We start from the raw sequence: 23,532 nt of genomic DNA on the forward strand, positions 1-23,532 counted from the left end.
GAGGGGATTGGACATGGCACTTGGTGCCATGGTCTAGTCATGAGGTCTGTGGTGACAGGTTGGACTCGATGATCTTTGAGGTCTCTTCCAACCTTAGTGATACTGTGATACTGTGAAGACCCCTCCATGGGACACTACAGAGTGAGCACCTCAGAACTGATAAATGCTTTGAAATGTTTGGGCCTGTGCACTCCAAGCTTGTGTGTGGTGGGAGGGTCCTGCTGGTAATTATAAGAAAGCTCTAGAGGTGTGGTGCACGGTGGGAAAGAAAACATGACGCTATACCTTTCAGCAGTTACTCCCAGAGCAAAGGAAAAATGTCAGAGCTTAATCTGAGGCTGTGAGGATTTTCATGGGGAAAGCAATAACTAGATCTTCAGACAAAGTAGTGGCGAGACCAAGCAATTGCAATTTAGCAAGAGCAAAATTCAGAGTAGATAGGAGGAATCACATTTCAGTAGCTGGACTCTGTTACATTCTCACTGTTACACCTGGAAAGTGGCTCATGTCTGGATTTTGAAGGCACCACCATAACATTGTCTGCAAGGAAAAATGCCACATAGGAAGGGATTTCAGTGTTTCTTGAGTTTTGAGCTCTTCAAGAGTTGTTTTTGAAGTTGTGCACACTGTAACTCCACACAAACTGGGGCTTCATGTATATGCAAGGGCAGAAGTTTTGTCCTACCCATGACTGTGATTTCTACTATTTAATGAAAATCAGGGTTTTGCAGACCAGGTGATCTCCAGTCATGCCAACCTGCAGTTCTTCTGCAGCAATTTATCCTGAAGGAAAATGACACCAATGAGTGATTACTAACTGCTATGGGATTTGCTCCTCAGAGTGCCCACAGAGACTGGCCTCTAAGATTTGCAATACTGAGGGGAGTGCCGCTCTTGGACAGCATTTTGCTGTTGTTGTTTAAAGGCCCACAACATGAATGAGGAATGTGAGGGTTAGCACCAAAGCTGGGAGAGTACATCAAGCCTCAGGTCCTCAATGACTGCAGATAGAGCTCCTTTATTTAAAACACTAAACCTGAGAGCAGGCAAGTCTAGAGAGAAACTCAAGGTTTTACAACCAGTAAAGAGCTCAGCTGCTTAATGACTTCTTACCTCTGTATAGGACAGCTGTCCACTACTGACACTTTCGGATGATAAGTAGTTTCTTAATTACAGAAGCCATACTCTGTGCCTCATGGTCTCGCTGCCCTACTAAACAGAGGGTGGGGACTGTGTGGTGGGGCAGATGTTAAGCAGATGATTGAGCACACACAATTTTTTAAAAAGCCCACTAGTCACCTGGAGACAGAGGACAATCCCTTCTTGAAGTGCAACCTGGAGACCTCATGGCCCAGAGCCCAGAGCCCACCTTCCTGCGTCTCAAGAAAAGCTGCTAAGAGTACGGGTGTCCAGGAGCTGCAAGGGGCCACTTTGTGACTTCCTGCCCCAGTCCTGGTTATTATATCCAATTACTTCCAACTTCAAAAAGTGACTGTTGATGCAGTCAGTTTTGGATCAGTGGTTTGGATCTGCCTGAAGTCAGTAGAGATGAGCATCAAGACAGTCAATATGAATCACTCATGGGACTTAGCAAGCTCTGCCTGCATGCACATGTGCTGGATCCCTCTCTTCTGCCCAGTTTGTTTTTCTCTGTTGCCCACATGTCAAGCTGTTCTGCCAATGTGGAGTACCAGGGACTCTGAATCCCTCATTGTGGACTCAAATTAAGCCACCAAGAAGCATCACACTGTCTCCATTAAATCCGTATCAGAGAGGCTTGGCTGTGGCCCAAAGCACCTTTGGATGCCTTGACCAAACTAAACGCCAACCTTGCAGCTCCATGCACTTAGGATCACAGCTGCAACAACTCTGTGCTGAGGACATCTTCAGAGCTCCTGAAAGAGGCAGCTCTTGGAGGGGGAAGCCTGCAGTGGCCTATGCTGGAGGCAACCTGATGCATGGTATGGGTACCATCCCAGCACAGTCTGCCTGCAGTGACCCAGACTCTAGCAAAGGTTTTATGGTGGGCAGACTGAACATTTTCTGCCTTTATGTATTTCTCTTTTAATGGGAAAAAAATAAATAAATCACCTTTTCAATTAAAAACCCTGGCCACTGCTTTTCATCTCTCTTGAAATTCTCTGGGGCTTTTTAAAGGTCCCCAGAAGGGGGTGGGGGGGGTGGGGGGAGGAATAACAAAAAGGAATATTAGTTTTTGTAATTTGGGGTTGTTTTTTGTTTCCTCCTCCTTTGATTCTCTTTCTCCTCCTCACAGTGAAACACTGGAGAATGAATCTTGTGTCCCCATGTGGGAGTTTTAACAAAATGTTTCACTTTTTACCCTTCTTTCTTCTTTCTTTCCCGTTGTCACTACTCCTCTCCCTCGAACTTCGCCGAGTCACAGCGTTGCAATCTGTCACGCGGACAGACGAAGCACGGCTGCATCTCACCGCTCTGTCTGCTGAGAGGGTCAGAAGGGGCAGATCACTTAACACTACACCTGTTTTATGAATAATAATACAGACAGTTTTGCTGGGTTCCTGGGAGGACATTTTCCCACCAGGATAAGCTCCACATATTGAACAAATTAATGTCTTTAACTCGTTTGACTCTGGTTAGCTTGGTTGCGATGGGAAGCTCCAGCAGTGCCATGTGAGCAGGGGAAAGACCAGGCAGACTTTTGAGACAGGCTTGTTAGGAGTGTCTTCTGCTTTCCTTCTCTGCAGGTTTCACTTATGAAGGTATGAGATTATAAATTTGGGGTTGGAGAGCTGCCTTCCAGTGCAAAAACACAGAGAGGGGAACAAAGGAAAAAAAGAAAAGGAAAAAAAAAAGTGAGAGAGAATTTAATAAAGCTTCAGAAAAATGAAAATTATCCACGAGCATGCCAGGCTTGGGTCACCCAAAAAATACTCCACCTGGATCAAATGGAAGTACTTTGGTTCTTCCCTAAGTGTCTGGACTAACCACAGGGAAAAAAAGGGGGGGGGGGGGGGGGGGGGGGAATAGGGAAAAAAAAAAATGGGGGGGAAGGAATAATTAAAAAAAAAAAAAGGCACATTAGAAAGCCAGTCTTTAAATTACTTTAAGAAGGACATTGAGACACTTGAATGTGTCCAGAGAAGGGCAACGAGGCTGGGGAGAGGTCTTGAGCACAAGCCCTACGAGGAGATGCTGAGGGAGCTGGGGTTATTTAGCCTGGAGAAGAGGAGGCTCAGGGGAGACCTTATTGCTGTCTACAACTACCTGAAGGGTGGTTGTAGCCAGGAAGGGGTTGGTCTCTTGTCTCAAGCAACCAGCACCAGAATAAGAGGACACAGTCTCAAGCTGCACCAGTGGAAGTTTAGACTTGAGGTGAGGATAAAGTTCTTCATGGAGAGAGTTGTTCGCCATTGGAATGTGCTGCCCAGGGAGGTGGTGGAGTCACCGTCCCTGGAGGTGTTCAAGAGGGGATTGGACGTGGCACTTGGTGCCATGGTCTAGTCATGAGGTCTGTGGTGACAGGTTGGACTTGATGATCTTTGAGGTCTCTTCCAACCTTGGTGATACTGTGATTCTGTCAAGATTTAGATTGTTCAAAGAGTCCAGGAGTCCCTTTTGAAGAAGGAAATGTTCCAATTCCAAGCAGCAAGTTTCTCCACATCTCTCCTTAGCAGGAGCAAGAAGTAACAACACCAGAAAGCCAAGAGGACTCTGCCCATCGGCACAAGCAGCATTATCCTAAGTGATGTTTCTGCCCTGATTTGTGCTGCCCAAGAGTCTCAGGAGGGTCCCTCAGTCCCATCCCAAGCCGGAGCTGTGACCGCAGCAAAAGAGGACACTGCTCTGCCAGCTCCAGTCAGTGCCTCTCTCATATATAATTTTATTTGTTTTGTTGACTTTTATTGAGAGTGAAAAAATAATTTAAAGCAATTATCTGTACAGGGGGGAAGGGGTGGGGTGGGGGAGCAGGGGTATGGTTAGCTGGTCAGAGGATCTGTGACCCCCCACGGCCAGGCCAGGGAGGGTTAGAGGGAGTGATTTACAGCTGTACAAAAACACGACAATCCCACCAAGGAGGAGGGGAGGGTGGAGGACAGTTCTTGAGCTCTCTCAGGCTCAAAGAGAGGTGGGAGGTTGTGCAGGGACATGGGGAGGGGGCAGAGTCTGGCCAGAAAGGGGCCAGATCCTCAAGTGACCTGCAGGGGTGTCTCCAGCATCTCCATCAGGAAGGTATCAATAGGGGTGTCCCCAATCAACTTGAAGAAGAAGAGGTGCTCCAGGCACTTCAGCCCGATGGACCTCAGTGCCGGCAGCCGCAGAAGGAGTTTGGCAAACCTGGAAAAGAGCAGAGTCAGAGGCACACAGGAAGCACTGGCTGCTTTCTCCCACCTGTTTCCAAGCCTGCCCCAGGAGCTCAGGACAGCAGAGTCCAAATTCTCACCAAAAATGCCTTAGAGAGTTTGGTGTCTCAAATTTCTCTATGCTTTCAAAAGAGGCATTTCTCTCCATGGGGGGGGAGGCAACGTTCATGCCTTCAAAACAGGATCTAGCACTTTTAAAAGCTTTCCCCACCACCACCCCAATAAAAAATGGGAAATATTAAATCACAAACGAAAAACACACATCCAGATTCTCTCCAAGACTGGAACTAGTGACTTACATCTCCACGGTGCCATTTAAATCCTTCTTGAAATTGCCTTTGAAAATGCCCATCCTCTCGAGGGGGTGCAGAATCCCTCAGCAGTGCCTCTGCCAGCCAGTACCTCCTGTTCTGAGGTGCAGCGGCACGGGGGGGCAGCAGGCAGATGCCTCCCCCACTGCCTTTTCCCATGTCCCGCATCCAGCGCTCACACCCACAAATAGCAGATGCTGTGGGTGAGCGTCTCACGGCTGGCGGCGATGGGGACAGACACAGCCGCCGGCGTTTCGAGAGCTCGGCCAGCAGAGGGTAGGATTGGATTGAAATGCGTGGCAATTGCATCTCCCCGGCACCCTGGCTCAGGATTACAGAGCCATGCAGAATCTCAGCATGGTGGGGTTTGGAAAGGACCTCTGAAGATCATCTAGTCCAACCCCCCTGCTAGAGCAGGATCACCCAGAGACGTGTCCAGGTGGGGCCTGAATGCCTCCAGAGATGGAGACTCTACAACCTCTCTGGGCAGCCTGTTCCAGTGCTCTGCCACCCTTGAAGAATATCACTTACAGCGCTAAAAGAACAGGCCAGTTTGCAGCAGCTGGGCTGCTCAGGCTGTATTGGCTAGTGTCTTGCCCTTGCTTTGAGGGTGGCTCAAGCAGATGTAGCACAGAGACTCCAGCCTCTGTCTCCTCTTTCCAAGATGGGTGTTGTGCTGCCCTGAGCCATCTGCCTTGCTTGGGAACAACTCACCGCCCTGGCTGCTCAGGGTACTTCTGCTTTGTGTAGGCTTCCAGTGTGGCATAGACCTTCTCCCTCAGCGATTCCACTTCTGAGGGGCTGGACAAACCCTTGGCATCTGGACAAGGAAGAGAATACAAGTAGAATTATAATATGCTTTGGGTTGAAAAGGACCTTTAAAGGTCACCTAGACCAACCCCCCCCTGCAGTGACTAGGGGCATCAGAGCCCTGTCTAACCTCACTTTGAATGCTCCCAGGGTTGGGGCTATCTACTACCTCTCTGCGCAACTTGGGCCAGTGTTTCACCACCATCATTATACAAAACATCTTCCTTCTATCTAGTCTAAGTCTCCCTCTTTTAGTTTAAAACCATCACCCCTTGTCCTGTCACAACAGACCATCTTTCTTACAGGTCTCCTTTAAGTATTAACAGGCACAATAAGGTCTTCCTGAGCCATCTCTTTTCTGGGCTGAACAACCTCAACTCTCTCAGCCTTTCTCCATGGAAGAGATGTCGCAGCCCTCTGATCACTTTCATGGCTTCCTTTGGATTCACTCCAACAGGTCCATGTCTTTCTTGTGCTGAGGACTCCAGAGCTGGACACATCATTGCAGGTGGGGTCTCCCTCTTCTAGGTAGGCAAGGAATTACTGCAGTGGAGACCTTTACCCTTCCAGCAGAGTGACTTTGAGCACGGGCAGGACAGGACTTAGGCTCTCTTTAATCATGGACCCTGTGGCCGGGACAAATCTCTCTGTAGCCCTCCTGCCTGTGACCTGCCATGGCCTAGATGGTGTGCATCTCACCTGGAACTGTCCCAGGTCTCAGACTTACCTGGGTTAAACAGGACAATGGCTCGCAGGCATCCCAGCTCTGACTTATCCATCTGCATGTCTTTCATTTTGGACACCAGCTCTGTCAAAACCCTGCATGTGGGGACATGGGCAGGCAGATGATCAGAGACAGGTACAGAGAACAAGGCTAGGGGCTGAAAAGCATCTGGGACAGGCACTGGAAATACCTCAAATACCTCTCTGCAGGAACAGGTAGCTTTGAGGGACAGCCATGCCATATACTGCCCTTCCACATGTGTATTAGTTGCATCCAAGGACTGCAGCATCACATTTGTTCCTGTTCTCACTTTACTCAGCACACACCCTCTCTGCTCAGTGGGGACTATGGAGAACAATTTGCACTCACTTGAGGAAAGCTTCATGGATTCTTCCCACATTTCACTGTGTAAAGCTTGGGCACTGCCATTACATGTGCCAGCTGTGACAGAGTGGTGATGCAGTGTCCTGCCAGGCAGGGAGCAGGCATGGCACAGACAGCACATGGGCAGTTGTATGATCAAGCTCAGCTTTAAGGCTTTGCCAGCTAAGGCTCTTGCTGATGAGTATTAGCTCTAGATCCAGTTACAGCAAACTCTTGAGAAGACAGAGAAGCATTCCTCCTCTGGCATATCCAGCCAAAGATCCACAGCTACAAATCCCCTTCCAAAGCGCTTTCAGCCTGTTCTTGGTTTCTAAGCCAGTCATATGTCCCCTCCTCATTCTAATCTACTTCTGCCCCAAATCACCACGGATTTGCTCTACTTCTTGCTAAGGACATGTTTCTCATTCAGAGGGGAAAGACAGAGCCAGCCTGGTGAGCACTGCTGGGGGATGGCAGAAACAGGCTATGTACCTGTCAAAGATGGAGCCCACGCCAGCACTGTGAGCACTGCTGCGGTGCACATGCAAGCCCGTGGCCAGAAGGATGCCATCTTGCACCGATACAGAGCGATGGGAGAAAGAGGCAATGAGCAGCTCATTCCAACCTGTGAGAGGAGGCATGCAGGACACAACAGGAAACTAAGAAAAAAACCCCAAACAGCAAACTAACAAACCCCAGCAACCCCCCAACCGAAAAAACCCCAACCAAACACAGGCCATTAAAAAGTAAAAATAAACCAGTGGAGCAGGAAGCTGATTTGTCCCTTCTGGCTTCAAACTCAGCTTACAGGACAGATAGGATCCTAAATACCAACTGCACCCTTGCCAATACTGCAAGGGCTGGCAGACCCTGGCCAGCAGAAATGTGAAGAAAGAGACCCAAAGGGTGGGGGGTGGAAAGAATAAGAAAAAGAGATAAATTACTGGTTTTCCTCCTAGGAAAACATATTCCTTGCATCAGCAACCCCTTTACATTATTTTGCATGTTACACACTGTGTATCCCACACATCCCAAGTTCTGTAGTTATGGGAATTGTATTAACAAGGCACATGTATTCCCTTTGCTCTCCTACACATCTGTGTGAAGAGGTGACCAAACAACAGATTCCACTGCCCCATCCATAGCCTCTGCCAAGTGCACCTCATGGCTCAGGATAGGCAGTTTGCCCTGTGACAGCAGAGATGGATCAGCTCAGGATGTCCCATTCACCATCCAGTCTGGGTGGCACAGCACACAGGCCAGAGAAAGGACAGGAGTACCGAGAATAGCCCCAGAGGCCACAGGCAGGGGACATTACCTGCCCGAAGGAGAATGACTTGGTCTTCCAGGGTCAGGTCAGAGAAGTGGGGGATTCGCTTGGCCCACTCGACGAGTGTGAAGAGCTGCTTGTCAGCAGCATGGCATATGTTGGTGACAGGGTCATTTGTCTAATTAAGAGCAATATCAAAAGGAAAAGCACAGAGGAAAAGGGAATTTGTCATTGAAAAAAATCTTTGACAGTCACCACCTGCACTGAAAGCAGCATTGGAACAAGTTAACTATACTAAGAGCCACTATAAAAATGATCAAGCTGACACTTGCACTGATGGGAAGAGAGTTATTACTACTATCCCCTCTACAACCAGCCAAATCCACTGGTTGCTCAACTTTTCTATTTGCTTGCTGCTCTTTCCAAACCATGTCCTGCATGGCAGGCTGCAGTCCTGCTCCCAAGGGCACATCTCAAAGCCATCAATAGCTTCTACATGGGCATGAGCATCAGTTTTATCCAAACCAGTAAAACCACAGCAGTAGCCCTGCTATGTCCAGGTCCATTCTAGTCCTGGGCACTGGGGCAGACAAGCATTGTTCAGGGCTGTGCAAATATAGAAGCCAACAGAGGGTCCAGACTCTCTGGCATCCAGCTTTTATCCATCTGCTCAGGAAACTGGAAAAAATGCTAGGAAAATAATGCCTGGACTGCTTTCTTGTTGTCATTCAGAGGAGATTTAGAAGAATCATTGTTGGTGATTTTCAGGCAGTGTGAAGGAAAAATCCCTTGCAAAATGCTATCTGTTCACATGGGATTTGTCTTTTCAGATCGCACCTCAAAGGTTCTCATCTCAAGCTGCAGGTGATGTAGCGCCCCTTACCGAGCTCTCCGTGTTCATGTCGCTGTACGCCTCTGTCTTGGGTTCCACTGCCAGCTCAGCTTCCAGGATCCTCTCCACGGGCATGTCCTCACTGCCGTTGCTTGTGGATTCAGCCTCATTGTCATTTCGCTCCCTGCTCCTCTGCCTCTCCTCCTGCACAGCTGCAGGACAGAAATGTGGCTCTTTACACCCACACAAACACTCACCTGCCTGCCATGGGTCTCCCTTCCCTCTGGAAGAGTGATGAGAAACCTGCTTAGAAGAGGGAGAACACACAACAAATGGACATTTCAGATGTGCATCCATTCAAATGGCTGCCTCTGCTGCATCTCAGTAACTTTGGGGCTGCTGTAGACTAGTGACATTCAACTTTGACACAAGGTTGTGATTGTCAAGGTATGAAGCTCCAGCCAGAGGAAACAGCAGTTGACACCTCCAGGTGGCAGCCTGGACTCGGTTGTCACTAGATGCTGGGAGGAGGCAGGAGGGACCCAGAACCCAGATATTGAGGTTTTCTGTGCTCATAGTGTGCTTCAGAGTCCCACACTGGACAGAGCATCCAGCAGCAGGGCTAGATAGTCCTTTACCCCAGTCTAGATCAACACATGCTGCCTATCTCATTCCTGAGCAAAAGCTTACCCAGCCTAGCCCAGCCCTGGTGTCACCTCTCCCTCTACCACCTCTCTTCCCAATCTTCTCCACCAGAAAGCATTTCCTCTGAATGCTCCAAGGCCTTCAGTCTTTTCTTATGCACATTTTCCAGAATACCTACTGTCTGGAAGAACAGAATCACTGACTCCAGATCACACCTATCAACTCCCAGGGCTGCTGGATATTTGGAGGACAGGCTGCTGTAGGATGTGTATGTGGCATGCCAAGACCTGTGCTCAATAGAAGTCCTGGGTGCACATTTTTGTTGGTGAAATCCCAAAGGGAAATCAGAAAATCCTGCTAAAAAAACCCAGTGAGCAGCAAGTATAATATGGCTTTAGCTCACTTCTGGGAAGAAGTGTTCCAAACCTACAGTCCCCAAATATCCCACAACCCCTATGGGACAGGTAGCTGCTGGCCTGCTCTCAAAGTACAGCCTGTACTGAACAACAGGCAGTTATACATCTGGAATGGAAGGTTCAGTGGGGAAGAAACTGGCTGCAAAGCTGACCCCTTGCCACACTGACATTGGTCCTTCTCTATTCAACAGCTCAATGGCTTTGCCACCCATTAGCCAAGCACCAGCCAGTCAGTACCAAGAGGAGTGGGAAAACCACCAAGGTTGAGGGATAAAAAAGCATCCTTTAAGAGGTGAGTGGACCTGCATAAACAGCAGGGACAGCAAGCCCACAGCTCATGCAAGCCTGCACAAGAATGTGCTCCCCTTTTCTCAGTTAGGTAAGTGCTGCTGGAAGAAGGGTGTGACAGGCTTTTGTGTCAAATGCTTGGATCAAGAGATTTCTTTTCCATTTGTCATTACTCCTCTGCTGTTTGCAGTGGTGTCAGGAAACAAGCCCCCACATCATCCTTGCCTTACCTGGCTTATGTTAAGGTGATTTCATGAAAAGGGCCAAACCATGGCAGGTTCCTCAGCACTGACATTCATGACCACTTTGCAATGCCCACTACTTCACTGCTTTTCTCCCATCTGGGAGGTTGTGCTTCCCAGCACTGCCCAGCTGCTAGGGAAGTGGCAGCACCCAAGGAGATGGCTCAATGGAGCATCCAGTCCAGTGCTGGTAAGGGAGAGCCACACGGGATGCACATATGTGCCAGCCAGCTGGGGGAAACATTTGTTCTCCTTAGGGTAATGGACAGGAAGAAGCCAGGGAAGTGTTTCTAAAGTCATCAAAATCTTAGTGGAAGAAAGAACGTGTCAGGAAAATATCAGTCCCATCACTCAGACCCCAAACTCATCCAGGATTCCTTGTTCAAGCTACAATCTGTCCCCAGTTCCTGCAGCTCCCAGAAAGCCCCTGTGGTTATTTTAGAGCCAAACCCCTGCAGGGTTGACCAGGATCCTAGGGTTTAAATTTTCACGCTCTGCAAAGGGAAGTTGCTCGACACTCCAGTCCCCTGAACCACTTTGCACCCAGCTGGAGAGGAAAGATGTGCCTGGGATTAGATTTTTGAATCAAGGTTGACAGGTTGCAGCACCCTGCTGCCCCAAGCAGTTGAGGCAACACAGCACTGAGGATGGAAGAGGACGAGGCTTAGCCTGTGCCCAATGTTACAGCTCCTTCCCCAGCCTCTGCCCTGCAAGTCTAAGCTCTTTCACAGGGAGAAGCTTGTGTGCTTCATACGGGACAGTGTGGCCTCCAGGAAGGGACAACGACACTGCCTGCTAGCATTCAGCTCTGAAGGTGACACAGTTATTCTGTCTTGGGCAAAAGCAGCTTAAATGCTGGCTGGTTGTCTCTACCTGTCAGCGTCATTTGGAAGGCAAGGCAGCTGAGGGGCATTTGCTCCACCGAGGGGGAGCAGCTAACTGCAGGGGGCAGACTTGGACAGATTAACACCTATGGGCTTGCCTTCCACTGTAGCAGACAGAAGAAACTCACTTGGTGGTGGCTTATACAAAGACTTTCATACTCCAGAGTTGGGTGGGAGAGAGGCAGGGATGCAGGATCTGTTGCAGATACACGCCACCCTTAGCAGCTCTTGGGGGCTTCCTTCAAGACAGTGCAAAGTCCCTCTAATTCCAACTACCTCAGGTCAAATCCTTGCTCCAGTTCAACACCTTAGGTGGCTTAGGTCAGAAACATAGTCCTTTGGAGGCTGCAGTGAGTACAGGTGAAGTATGGAAAAGACTGTATGAACTGATTCCATACAGCTCTCTCCTGCAGCACCAAAACACCACAGGATGTCACCTGTGCCAAAGCTCACCTCCAAAGGTGGGGTTGAGTAGAAATGGCAGAGAGCTACACAATAAAAAGTGAAAATAAATAATTCACTTTCCTCTTCCAGTGCAAGAATTAGGTGATGAGAAATGAAGCCAGCAAGCTGAGGTTGCTCTTCACACAAGAAACAAGCACACTGCAGGACTCCTCACTGCCAGGTACTGTCCACAGCAGAAGTTTACAGGGGTCCAAGCAGTCCAGATCATTAAAGGCCACTAACTAAAAGCAAACTTGGGTCAAAATCACTTAGCAGGTGTGACAGTCACCAGTATGTGTGTTTAGGTGGAATGGGAAGAAAAACACAGGGTAATAAGTTCCCATCAGCCTCACTTCCATTATGAAATGAGACCAAACACACTCTGAATCTCTCTCAGTGTGGGGTTTTACCATTGTGGGTTCATCAAGAGGCAGATTTACCCTAATAAATGTAAGGGGAATTTCTGTAAGTGCATTCCTTCCAGCAGCCCACACATACCTTCCCTCTTCATGCCCATTGCGAGGCACTTCTGATAGCGGCAGTACTGGCAGCGGTTGCGTTGGCGCTTGTCTATGAGGCAGTCTTTGTTGTCACGGCAGGTGTAGATCAGGTCCTTCCTGATCGTCCTCTTGAAGAAGCCTTTGCAGCCCTCACAGCTGTACACCCCGTAGTGCTTCCCTGGGGAGTCAAGGGGAGGCCATCAGTTGCCAGGCAGGCATCTGCCCTTCCCTTCAGCATGGAAGAGCTTGAGCCAGACTCAAAGGTGGAAAAAAAAAGGCTGCAGTTAACATCTTGGAAAACCTGACTAGGCTTTAGTGGCTTTGCACAGGAATAGTGACCAGTGGAAAAGTATAGGACCACTGCTTTCCTGGAGGGACTTTATCCCAAGGGAAGGATATGGAGCCACATCTCTGCTGCAGTGCAAGTGCAGAAAAGCCATAGGTAGCAGGGCCACACTGATATGGGAGGGGGTCTGCAAGGCACAGCCAAGGCTGCAAGTCTTTGGAGCAGGAGGGAAAACACAGGCCCAGCTAACACAAAGCACAGGGAAATAAGAACTCCGCAGTTTTGATCTATTTACCTTCAATAAACAAGGACAAAATGTAAAATGAGGTTTTACATGTAAGGGAGAAGATCATGGCTTTTAGGTTTGCTCTCTTTTGGGCACAACACAAATAATCTGTAAAATTGACAGCCTGCCCTTGGGTGAGCCAGACTCAGAATGCCAGGAAGGCTCCAGCAAGCCTCTGCACTGTTCCTTCCCATACAAGCCTTGCCTCAGAGCAGCAGGGAGGGAGGGAGGGCTGTTTGTGCACAAAACCTTCCTCAAGAAGAAAAAGCAAGTAACCAAACACCTCCTACCTGAGGACCTGTCCCCACAGATGGCACAGATGTGTTTGGCTAAGGATCCTGGGCTTGTAGATGGATAATTCATGTTCCCAATCCCTGGGAGACCTGGCAAGGGCTTGACGTCCTCCAAGCTGCTGACATTGTTCAGGACATTGAGCTGCAGAAGCAGAAGCCACAAGACAAGTTAGAGGGTTGAGACTTAATGAAACCATCCCCAAATTGAGCTGACCCCGCCCTTGCTGCTCCTGCTGGGCTCGTCCCACAAGCTTATCCCCATCAGCTCCATGGAGCTGCCATCGGCAGAGAGACATCCTCTGGTGAATCCAGCTGGAGGGATTTAAGCAGATGCCTGGTAAGCAGATATCGTCTCTTACCCTGCCCGGATGTTGTAACCAAAGCCAGAACTAAGCAGAGCTGGAAAAGGGCAGGCAGCAGCTCTCAGCTGCTCAGTTACAGCCTCCCAGCGACAAGGCTGGTGGGATCCTGCCTCCTTCATTAGAGGATGCTGATCTCTGGCTGCTTGTGGCCTCAAGCACTAACAGCTTAGTAAGGAAGGGCTTCGAAACCAGGCAATTTGCTGCAATTAAACCTGCACTGCTGCATGGCTAGGGAAGCTCTAATGATGTTTTAACACTTCTTTTTTTCTTGCTTTAAGTTTTTTTAGCTTCCCTGCCTTAGGATAAGCAAATCTGCATAAACACACAAAAACATGGTCAGCTTGGACACTCCCTGTGACTTCTGTTCCCAAGCACTATCACAGGCTGGAGAATGGAGCAAATTCGGGGTTAACAGATTTAAAAAGCAGAGGAGCAGGCTGAGCATCTAAAAATCAGCTACTGTGAGATGCAGGCAAAGGGCCCAGAGCCCCCAGCTGAGATCCCCGGAAGCTGCTCACGGCTGCCGCAAGTTAAAGGTTACAAACCCACATCGATTAGAGACCAAAGCCTGATGTTGCCCAGGGCTTCCTTTTGTTGCTGTTTGCTTTTGAGTTGTTGTTGGCAGGGCAGCAAGGATTAGGGACCATTGAGAACATCCTGTCAAAAGCTGTCTGGACAGAGCAACCTCCCTCCAAACCCACTATCGTATCTTCTTTCTCACCACCAAGCTTTGAGGGCTGGGGGTGGCTTCTTCATCATTGAGCTTGTTTTTAACAGTCACCCCCCAGCCTCATTGAGCTTGCTTTTAACAGTCACCCCCCAGCCTATCAGCTGAAGTTATTCTTGCCAGCAAAAGGGCAGGAACAGGGACAGGAAACAAGGCTTGGGATGAAAATCCAGCTACAGTCTCCACAACATCTAAACCACTAGATTTCATGCCTACTGTTGCAAGTTCTCCACTTGCCCCAATAATTTGCTCATTTTCCATGAGAAAGTATAATAATTTCCACAGGGAATTTCAGCAAACCATAGGAAGGGTTCATTCCATGTCATTAGAAAAATTAAAAGGTGAAGCTTGTTTTCACCTTCTCTCCTCCACTGTCCCTTCAGTGATCTGATAGCATTGAAACTACAAATTATCTAGCAAAAAAAAATACCACATTTGGGGTCAAGTTGTCTTGTCCCACTGGAAAATTAAAGTGTATAGGGAAAAACTTCCCAGAGGAAGCAGAGACCCAGCCCAGGTGCTGGCAGATCGATATCCTAATGCTTCAAAATCTGAACCTAGCCCAAGGAAAGGAGTAATCAACCTCATCCTCCCCACAAGTGGTCCAGCCACCTTTTTTTACCCTGGAAACTTCTTGGAAAGATGCTGAGCCAGGAGGAAATTTTTATGGTTTGAAATGTTACTCAGAGGTCAGGTGCCACCTTTTCTTTCTGGCTGCACTTTGAGACAGTAAGAGGGAGAGAGGGTGTACGGGCTGCCAGTGGGGCAGTTTTAGTCATCACTGTCCTTGGAGCTTGACTCCTTCAGGTTAAGTGCAATCATGTATGATATCTGGGACAACTGCTTGAACCCAAATCCATTAGCTGCCTCCTTGCTGAATCCCCAAGGCCCAACTGTCTCCTTGCATTAGAGGCAACACAAATGAAACCTGCTTCTTGGAGCCAGGAATTTGGCACAGTGCCTGGATTAGGAAAACTGCTTCCCAGAGCATCTCTAACCCCAAAGGAAAGGTTTCCATGCAGCCAATGCTGCCACCAGCTCTACCCCCACAAAGTACATAGAATCACAGTGTGGCAGATGTTGAAAGGGGCCTCTGGAGATTGTCTAGTCCAACTCCCCTGCTAATGCAGGTACGTCTAGGTCAGATTGCACAGGAATGCATCCAGGCAGGTTTTGAAAGTCTCCAGAGAAGAAGACTCCACAACCTCTCTGGGCAACCTGCTCCAACATTTTGGCATCCTTGGCGTAACAGTTTCTCCTTAAGTTCAAATGAAACCTCCTGTGTTCTAGTTTGTACCCATTGTCCCTTGCCCTATCACTGACCACCAGGGAAAAAGGCCCAGCCCCATCCTTCTGACTTCTACCCTTTAGATATTTATGTTCATTGTTAAGATCCCCTCTAAGACTGCTCTCTTCCAGGCTAAAGAGCTCCAGGTTTCTGTCTTCCCCTCATAAGAGAGATGTTTGTCCCCCGATCATCCTCATGGCCTGTCGCTGCACTCTCTCTGGTAGTTCCCTGTCTTTCCTGAACTGGGACACCCAGAACTAGACACAGTATTCCAGGTGCAGCCTCACCAGGGCAGAGTAGAGGGAAAAGAGAACCTCTTTCAACCTACTGGGCATAGTCTTCCCAATGCACCCTGAATACTGTGAATACATGCCCTGAATGCCATAGACAAAAACATTATCAGGTTGATGGAGGACAACTGGATGGTGCAAAGGAGGAAGGATGCCCAGCACAGCCACTGCTGACAGCCCAGAGTTGAGGATGCTGGTAAGAGTTAAGTCAAACATGCCAAACCACCCTTACACTCTTCTCAGAGACCTTCAGGGGCCCCTCCATACCATACTCTCCCAGCTTCAGTGGCAAGTGCTAGGAAGAACTTCAGATAGTCCATCAAGAAGCAACAGGGTATGGGGCAGAGAGGGTTCAGGGATCTTCAGGAGAAGCAATGAGACTCTTGAGTACGCCCTACCCTGAAGTCCCACTAGTAAAATGCAAAGCTGTGTTAATAAAAGGCAGAATATCCACTTAGATCTGGACTCCAAGGACACTATTTTAGCACACTGTCAAAATTCCACACTGCCACCTTGGCCCCAGCCATGTCAGAGGTAGTGTCAGGCTCCTGGGGCAGCATGTCCCTGTCCCTGCTCCACAGAGCTCTCCTGGAAGGCTGCTACTTCACAGTTCTGGGGAGGCACTGACTCTAATGTCTGTATATTAGAGTGAAGCCTCAGGACCTGAGTGAGCCCAGGCAGTAAGGATGGGAGTGCTTCATTTTCCTGCGGGCAAAGTTTATACATACCACAGAATACATGGCTGGCATTTAGCATGAATGTTTGTCCCTCTCTGGAAAGACTGTCTCCTTTACAAATAAGGACACAAAGCAGCTACCCTTTTGCAGGAAGAAGTGGTGTGCCTCACATGCTGCACCCTTTGGCTATCTCCATTATTTCCACATACAGCAGTGACACACTGCAATGGATGCAGCAGAGGGGAATTGGATTGCACCCATGGTGCAAGCAGACATAGGAAGTGGCTTTCTCCCCTTATCATGCAAGGTACTTCAAAGTATACACAGGTGACTTCTCTGTGTCTGTGCCAGGAGAATTTGTGCAGAAAGATTCACATGCTGGAAAATGCTCTCTATAGCTGATCTCCCTATGTGGCCAGATGCACCAGACTCCCTGCCAGCCAACCCACTCCTCAAACACTGGGACTTTACCCCCTCTGAGCACCAGGAACTGTAGCGAAGCAAGTGTGCACATCTGCCTACCTGCGGGCTGGCATGTGTCACAAAGTTCATGCCCGGGGCTGAGGACAGAGTGACAGGGTGTGAGCCAATGGAGGAGGCAATGACTCTGTAGGGTGAGCCCAGCGTGTTCACCGGAGTCCCGATGGCGTTCATGGGGGACGGCAGTGCCCGGGAGGTGTTTGCGGGGGCCTCGAGGTAGTTGTGGTGCCCGTCCACCGAGTTCCCTGTGGAAAGGCTTGATGACGGGCTCACGGATGTGGAGCTGGCATGAGCAGGGGAATCTACAAGGAGAAGCAGAAAGATTAAGTACACTATGAGCGAGGCTGGCTGTACAGCCATCAGCTGCCCAGCCTTGGTTGCACCAGTTTAGATGCTGGCCAAGGCTTAAAGACAACCAGCAAGTGTGCCTTATGCTATGAAGGGAAAGAGTGAAACATTGGTTATAGTATGGGAAATTGAGCTATCTATAGCAATAAAACACATTATGAAGACAAGTACTTTATAATTAAATCTTCATTCATTGCTTTAGTGCTTCAGCACTGAAGAAGACACCACTGGCTTCCTGCCTCAAGACGGTCTTCTGTGAACTATTTCCCAACGTCTTGTTTCTTTTGTCCAAGCTGGTTCTAGAGACAGAGCACATCTGAAACCATGAAATCCTCACCAACCAGGCTGGATGCTTCCTACATTTTATGAAGCACCTTTGCACCCCGTGATGGCTCTGGCATTGTCTTCAGCAGGCTTTTCTTCCTCTTCCCATGGTTCAGTTCTTTCCCTTCTCACCCACACAGCTCCCACCAGCTCTCAAAACTTGATGGCAGCATCTTCAGGAGCTGGAGTAGCACAGGACAGTAACTGCCCATGACATGTTAGCAATGCAGATAACAGGATAAGGCACTTACAAAATATGTTGCCCATTACTTTTCCTCACACAGTATGTGACAGAACAGAGACTGGCCTCACAGATGTGCCATGGCCACAAGGAAAGAGCATTTTCTCCTTCCACACCAGAGCTCTATTGCACATTGACAAACTGAGCCTCACAGTACCCCCATGAGATCAGTCTGCTCCTGAACCCCACTAGGGAAGGAGTGGCCTAGAAAAGCAATATAACCTTGATCATTGCCACTTCAGGGCAGTCTCTGATCCAGAGCATCTCACCCAAGGCCTAATTACTGTCTTCTATAAGCCCAGTTTCAAATATTCAGAGGGTATCTGGGCGTATTTTAAGGATTTATATGACCTTTTCTCCCTCCCCTAGAATTTACCAACCCCAGCTAACATTATCTGTCGTTAACATTTCAATGAACCATTGTTTCTCTGGTGTTTTTTTCTAACACAGGAGATCATTCCCTGGAGTAACAGGGCAAAGACATTGTGTGGGAAGGTCACACAGTTGGTTTTCCATGGCTGGCACAGAGGATGATTGTTTCCATTGCATTTGCAAGTATGGCAGTGCTTTGGTGGTTTGTTTGTTTGTTTTTCTCCTCCTTTTAACATTATTGCAAAGTTATTTACGTGACAGTGTTTGTTATTTTACCTGAAGTAACAATCAAATCTGATTCAAAGGGAAGATGCACAATAAAGACAGGAAAAGGTCAGCTTGCTGAATAACATTAAAGACATTTGTCAGAGTCAAGGAGGACTCGATCCGCCGTTATCAACCCACTTCAGACTTAATTCTGCAGAGGGAGAGGGAGAAAAGGTCTTTGTCAATTCTTGCTTTGGCTTTTTGGATCAATTCTCCCAGTGGGAAAGCGATGTGCAGCAAGAGCAAGTCGGCTCAATGACAACAGCAGAAGCCTTGGAGGCAGCAAGGCAATCTGGAGGCAGAGCCTGGGCTCCTGCGTGCTGCTGGAAAGAGTTACCCCACGTACCCCTGCTGCCACCTTGGGACACACAGCCTGTTTCCTGTTGGTCAACAGCAAAATGCCTACCTTGTATTGGCTTCCAAGTGCAAAAGCCTTTCACCCCAGAGACAGCTGCCAGGAGAGCCTTGAGCAGTGGGAAGATGTGCCACTTGCCTGGCCCCCACCTCACCTAAGTGCTCAGCTGTCACGGGTTAAGAGGCACCTCAGTTGTTTCCTGGGACTTAAAAGGACCATCCTGACTTGTGCCATTATCAGCTTCAGAGAAAAGTAAATGCATATTTCATCACCTGTGAGCAGTCTGGTACCATAGCATGCAGTTCTCCCCATCATCTGCAGCATAGACTTGGAAGGAAATTGGTTTTATGCCTCTTTAAACAACTAGATGAAAACATTGCCTTTGAGGATTCTTCGGCTTGGAAAATGAGCCACTGAAGGGGAGATTGGGCAGAAATCTATCATACTAGGACAGTCAAGGAGAAGAAAGATTCTTCATTCTTTTCCATTAACAGAGAAAAGGGCATATTTTGAAAGTGTCATGCAGAAGATTTAAACCAATAAGACTCCCAGGAGAGTTATTTAACTGTTTCCATTTATACCAGACTTTACAGAAAGAGTCAACACTAAGATTCTCCATTAGAAAGGCTCCAAGTTTCATAAGGACCCAGAGCAAGGCTTTCACCCAAGAAAACTGCTAACCAGAGCAAGCCCCATGGCACTCTTCTGCTCATACCAAGAAGTGACTGTCCAAGGGCTATGGCCAGGGAAATCCCCTGTGTCCCCAGGATAGGATCAAAGGTTGAAGCCAGGAAACCTGAAAGGCTTGTGCTTACCTTTTACCCCAACAATGAAACACCAAAGAGGAAGCATGAGTGCATGAAGGAGTGTTTACTAAGTGGAAGTGGACAGATAAATGAAAATATCTACTGGAGAGCACACAGGCATACATCCAGGCTCTGTCAGGGCCAGATGACAAACACAAGTTAACAAGCATATTTCCACAGCACAGTATCTGTCCATGCTGTCCTGCTTAGGCTGTGACAAAACAGTTAGTCAAAATCATCAGCATTAACTTTTCCTTTACCGATGAACAATTTTATCCTTCTGTTATAAACTGCAATACAAAACCCACTCAGAAAAGCAAAACCAAAACAGAAGTATCAAAAGCAAAGCAATCCTGCAAGGTGGTCCAGACTCTGACTTCTAGTCTCTCCCTGGGATAAGTTTGCTGAGCTCCCTTGAGGGAGCAGAAACGCAACCTCCCACACCTGAGGAAATGCTCCTCTCAGCTTCTCATTTTCAGGCTGAGAGGGATAGAAGATGTGTCAGCTACCAGGTTATCAGATTGTGTGAGGAATAATTTGGATGGCTGACAGAAGGTGTGTGCAGGAAGAGCCATGTCAAAGCATCCTTGACACCAGTGTTAACTACTCACTAGCTGAGTATCCTCAAAATTGTTTCAGTCCAAAGAAGTCAGGGTGTACAAAGTAAACAGTAGAGGTTGCAAGCCTGATTAATTTTGGTTCCAAATTATTAAACTAAATGTTCTGCAGGAAAATATGTCTATGTCCTGCATCTCCCAGCAGAAATCAACCAGAAAGGCCCTGGGTTTGCTGGGATGGTATAGCTTCCCTAGAGGTATTTTCTCCCATCATTTGGGGGACCAACACAAACAGCAGCAGAGCTAGGCCATCAGGGAGCTGCTCTGCATCAGGGCAGAAGCTCTAGGACAGAGCAGGGAGGACTGGAGAGATGACACTCGGTCCTGCATGCCAGCTACAGCTGGCCACCTCTGCCTCTCCACCAGCATTTGGCACAGGTGACATTTACAGAGGCCAAAGCGGGCCCGGAGTCTGTCCATCAGGTAATGCGAGGTGACAAGCGATGCCAGGGCTCAGCCCGCTGCGGCGGGGCCCCGCGGAGCAGAGGGCAGCCCTGCATCAGGAGACGAGGGCTCTGTGGCTGGTGCAGCCCCTGCCTGCAAGCTCCAAACACAGCTCCCACACTGGCCAGGTCCCCCACATCTGCTGAGATGTACCAGACCTGAGGCTGAGGCTCTCCGATAAGCATCAGGGCTTGCTACTGCATTTAACCACCTACTCCAGACTCAAGGCTAGCTGATTTCTGATCCACAAGTGGGGCTGTTTGTGGCTTTATCCTGTCTTCCTCCTCCTAATAACGCTTAGACAGGCAGTTTCCTGAAGAAAGGTACAGGGAACCCTAATATTGGATTAATTTTTCTCCTGGAGGAGAAGAGAAAGAAGGGTCAGGAGGGAACAGCCCTGTGTGAATTAGAATCAAAGAATCACAGAACTGTTGAGGTTGGAATGGACCTTTGAGGTCATCATGTCCAACTGCTTGCCTTAAGCTCGCAATCCCACCACTACTTCTAAGCCACTATCACTAAACCACATCCCTAACTGCCACATCCACTCATCTTGGGATGAGTGACTACACCACCTCCCCGGGCACCCTGTTACAACGTTTGATAACCCTTTCTTTCGATTCTCTGATGTCTCCATTGAAACATGAGGTGTCCAGAGGGCCCACTGTCTCAATGAACCTCTCAATGAAGCTTTCTCCAGCATTCTCCTTGGAGAAAGCAGATTTTAAAAAGAGGAAACTTCCTTCTGGGTGCTTCACTGTTTCAAACTGCCTCTGTTAAGAGCCACTGTGTTCCCTGCATGTCAAAAAGAGTGCCCTTGAGGACATAAGTAACCTGTCAGCCACTGAAGCTGAGCAAGCACAGAAAGCTTCCACCTCCACTGGAGCAAAATTCTAGTTCAAGGATGGGAAACTTGGATGAACAGACTTATAAAATCAGGGATAGAAGAACACTGTCTACAGCAGAGCAAATGTGTGGGTGTCCAACAGATGTACTTGCAGAGAACACAAGTCCAGGTCTACCACACCAATGCTAAACAGCCAGGTCTGGGCTAACACAGATAAACTGGTCCAGGATGAATGCCAGCTCAATAAAGCCAGCTTAGATACCTCCCTGCTTCATAAGTAGAACCAAGGCAGGTATGGAAGCAAAGACCACCTGCAAGAGTATGCAACTGACCCCAAATGCCTTGTCAAAGGCAGTAAGGAGAGAAGCGTCCAGGCTGCAAGCTGCAAGTAAAGCTGTCTTGATTTTCACATGACTAATGGCAGAAACCAGCAGTCTCAGCAACTGCATTTGAGTAGAAAGTGGAGTGAGAATAAAGACCAGAAACATCCAAGTCCTATGCACACTATTTAAACAAGACAGGTTGCAAGTTTGGTTTGGTTAACGCTCCTTCAGCTCTAACACCAAGCAAAGCCCTCAGAAGAAAGGTGTCTGTGTTAAATGCTGGAGTCATCCTCCAACAATCCTACCTTGAGACCTGCAAATCTCTGGCAAACCTAAAGATGATGATACTTCCAACCTTCACAGCTTTGTATTTAATGTCAGAGAGAATCAGAAGCTGGAAGTCTTCAAATACTGAAAAGCACACTTGTTCTTTTGAGGGCTCAGATACACACAGTGAGGATTCATTCCGTCAGCATGAGCACTTAAAGGTGCAGGTTGACCTGCCTGACATGACTAGCAAAACTTTGCAGATACTTCATCCTCCGCAGATCAGAGAGCACCAAGAAGTGGGAAGAGACATGCAGAGAAGGACTGATTACAGCAGAGGAGCATGGGTGTGCGTGGGAAGCACAACTTGGCAGGCAGCTTGTCCTTGGGGACGACCTTCAAGGGGAGATACCTGTGAGAAATGCTCTTGAAACTGGCTGCATTATGTAGCAGGGAACCCATGTTAACTGGAATCAAACAAAGTTTTGTTGCTATGACTGCAGAAGTAGTTTTTATTTAATACATGGCTGTTCCCTTTCTGATGATATTTTTACCTGTCCAAGCAAATTTCCACAGGCAGTACAGACTGCCAGACGGAAAGGTTACGGGTTCTGCCTTGTTTTTAAGGTCCAGTAACCTTTGTGCTTCCATCTTCCTGCTCAGCTCCAAGTCAATAAATAATGCAGTCCTCCCCTGACAGCTAACATCGTGGAGGAACAAGAATTTTGGAGGTGTACTGGCACATATGTGAGCAGGGGCTTCTGCAACAGGGATGTGCACAGGAAAGGAGAAATATTCCCTCAGTTCTCCAGGTGGCAGGAAAAGCTGCTCCCTCTCCTATCAGGTAAAGCTCCCATGTCATCCCTGCAAATAGGGGACACAAACCTGGCCCACAAGAAGCCATGGACTGGAAGAAAACAACAGCTTCACCTGCCCTGGTGTCCACTCAGCATCAGATGCTATTTTGAGATCTTGGTCTGATTTGACTGAAATTGGGCAGTGGGTCAATAGCTTAATATGTCCAAGGACATTTGGAGAAACACACCTGCAGTACAACCACATAGTCACCTCCCCAAGAAGCCAAGCTAAGGAAGAGGGAAGGACAAAGCAAAATCTACAGCAACTACACAAGCTCTGCCATGACTTTGACAGGAGCCATACATTATAGGGTAACTCTATGGCTACAATGATCTTGCCAACCAAAAATGTTAGCAACAGCTTGTCAGAAAATTAGGACTACAAGCCACATTTACTCATCCTAACAAGGCATCACATCCCCCTGGTGACCACAGCAACACACCTGAGTTGGATAGTTTCTTGTCTCCAAAGTAATCAAAGCTGTTGAGTTTGAGGCCTGAGGGGGTTTTCCCATGATTGCCTGGTCAGATTCCCCACCAGACCAGTGGGATTTCCAGCACAGCATCCATCAGGAAAAAACATGCACAAATTCCTACAGTGGTCTTTAAACTCCTGTAGAGGCCACAAGTCCCCATCAGAAAGGAACCCAACAGCTGCAGGGTATGTGGCTGCACCAGGCAGTTTAAGGCAAGTGTCTCCTGC

General features: G+C 48.3%; 1 protein-coding gene across 3 annotated transcripts in view; it reads right to left on the reverse strand.

Moving 5' to 3' along the window:
- Positions 1-3,025: 3,025 nt before the first annotated feature.
- RXRG (retinoid X receptor gamma) overlaps positions 3,026-23,532 on the reverse strand; it is a 39,829-nt gene continuing 19,322 nt past the window's right edge. For 2 of the 3 annotated variants that reach the window (XM_068141510.1, XM_068141511.1), the window contains exons 2-10: positions 16,804-17,063; positions 12,935-13,079; positions 12,071-12,250; positions 8,705-8,865; positions 7,870-7,999; positions 7,044-7,176; positions 6,192-6,283; positions 5,369-5,474; positions 3,026-4,317 (exon numbers count right to left, since the gene is read on the reverse strand). In XM_068141510.1, coding sequence (XP_067997611.1) covers positions 4,170-4,317; positions 5,369-5,474; positions 6,192-6,283; positions 7,044-7,176; positions 7,870-7,999; positions 8,705-8,865; positions 12,071-12,250; positions 12,935-13,079; positions 16,804-17,063 — 1,355 coding nt within the window. In that variant the 3' untranslated portion in view covers positions 3,026-4,169. The other variant, XM_068141512.1, reaches the window with a different exon arrangement.

The sequence above is a fragment of the Melanerpes formicivorus genome, unplaced genomic scaffold (genome assembly GCF_026170545.1).
Source record: "Melanerpes formicivorus ecotype bairdi unplaced genomic scaffold, bMelFor1.0.p_v2 SCAF_7, whole genome shotgun sequence".
Lineage (NCBI taxonomy): Eukaryota > Metazoa > Chordata > Aves > Piciformes > Picidae > Melanerpes > Melanerpes formicivorus.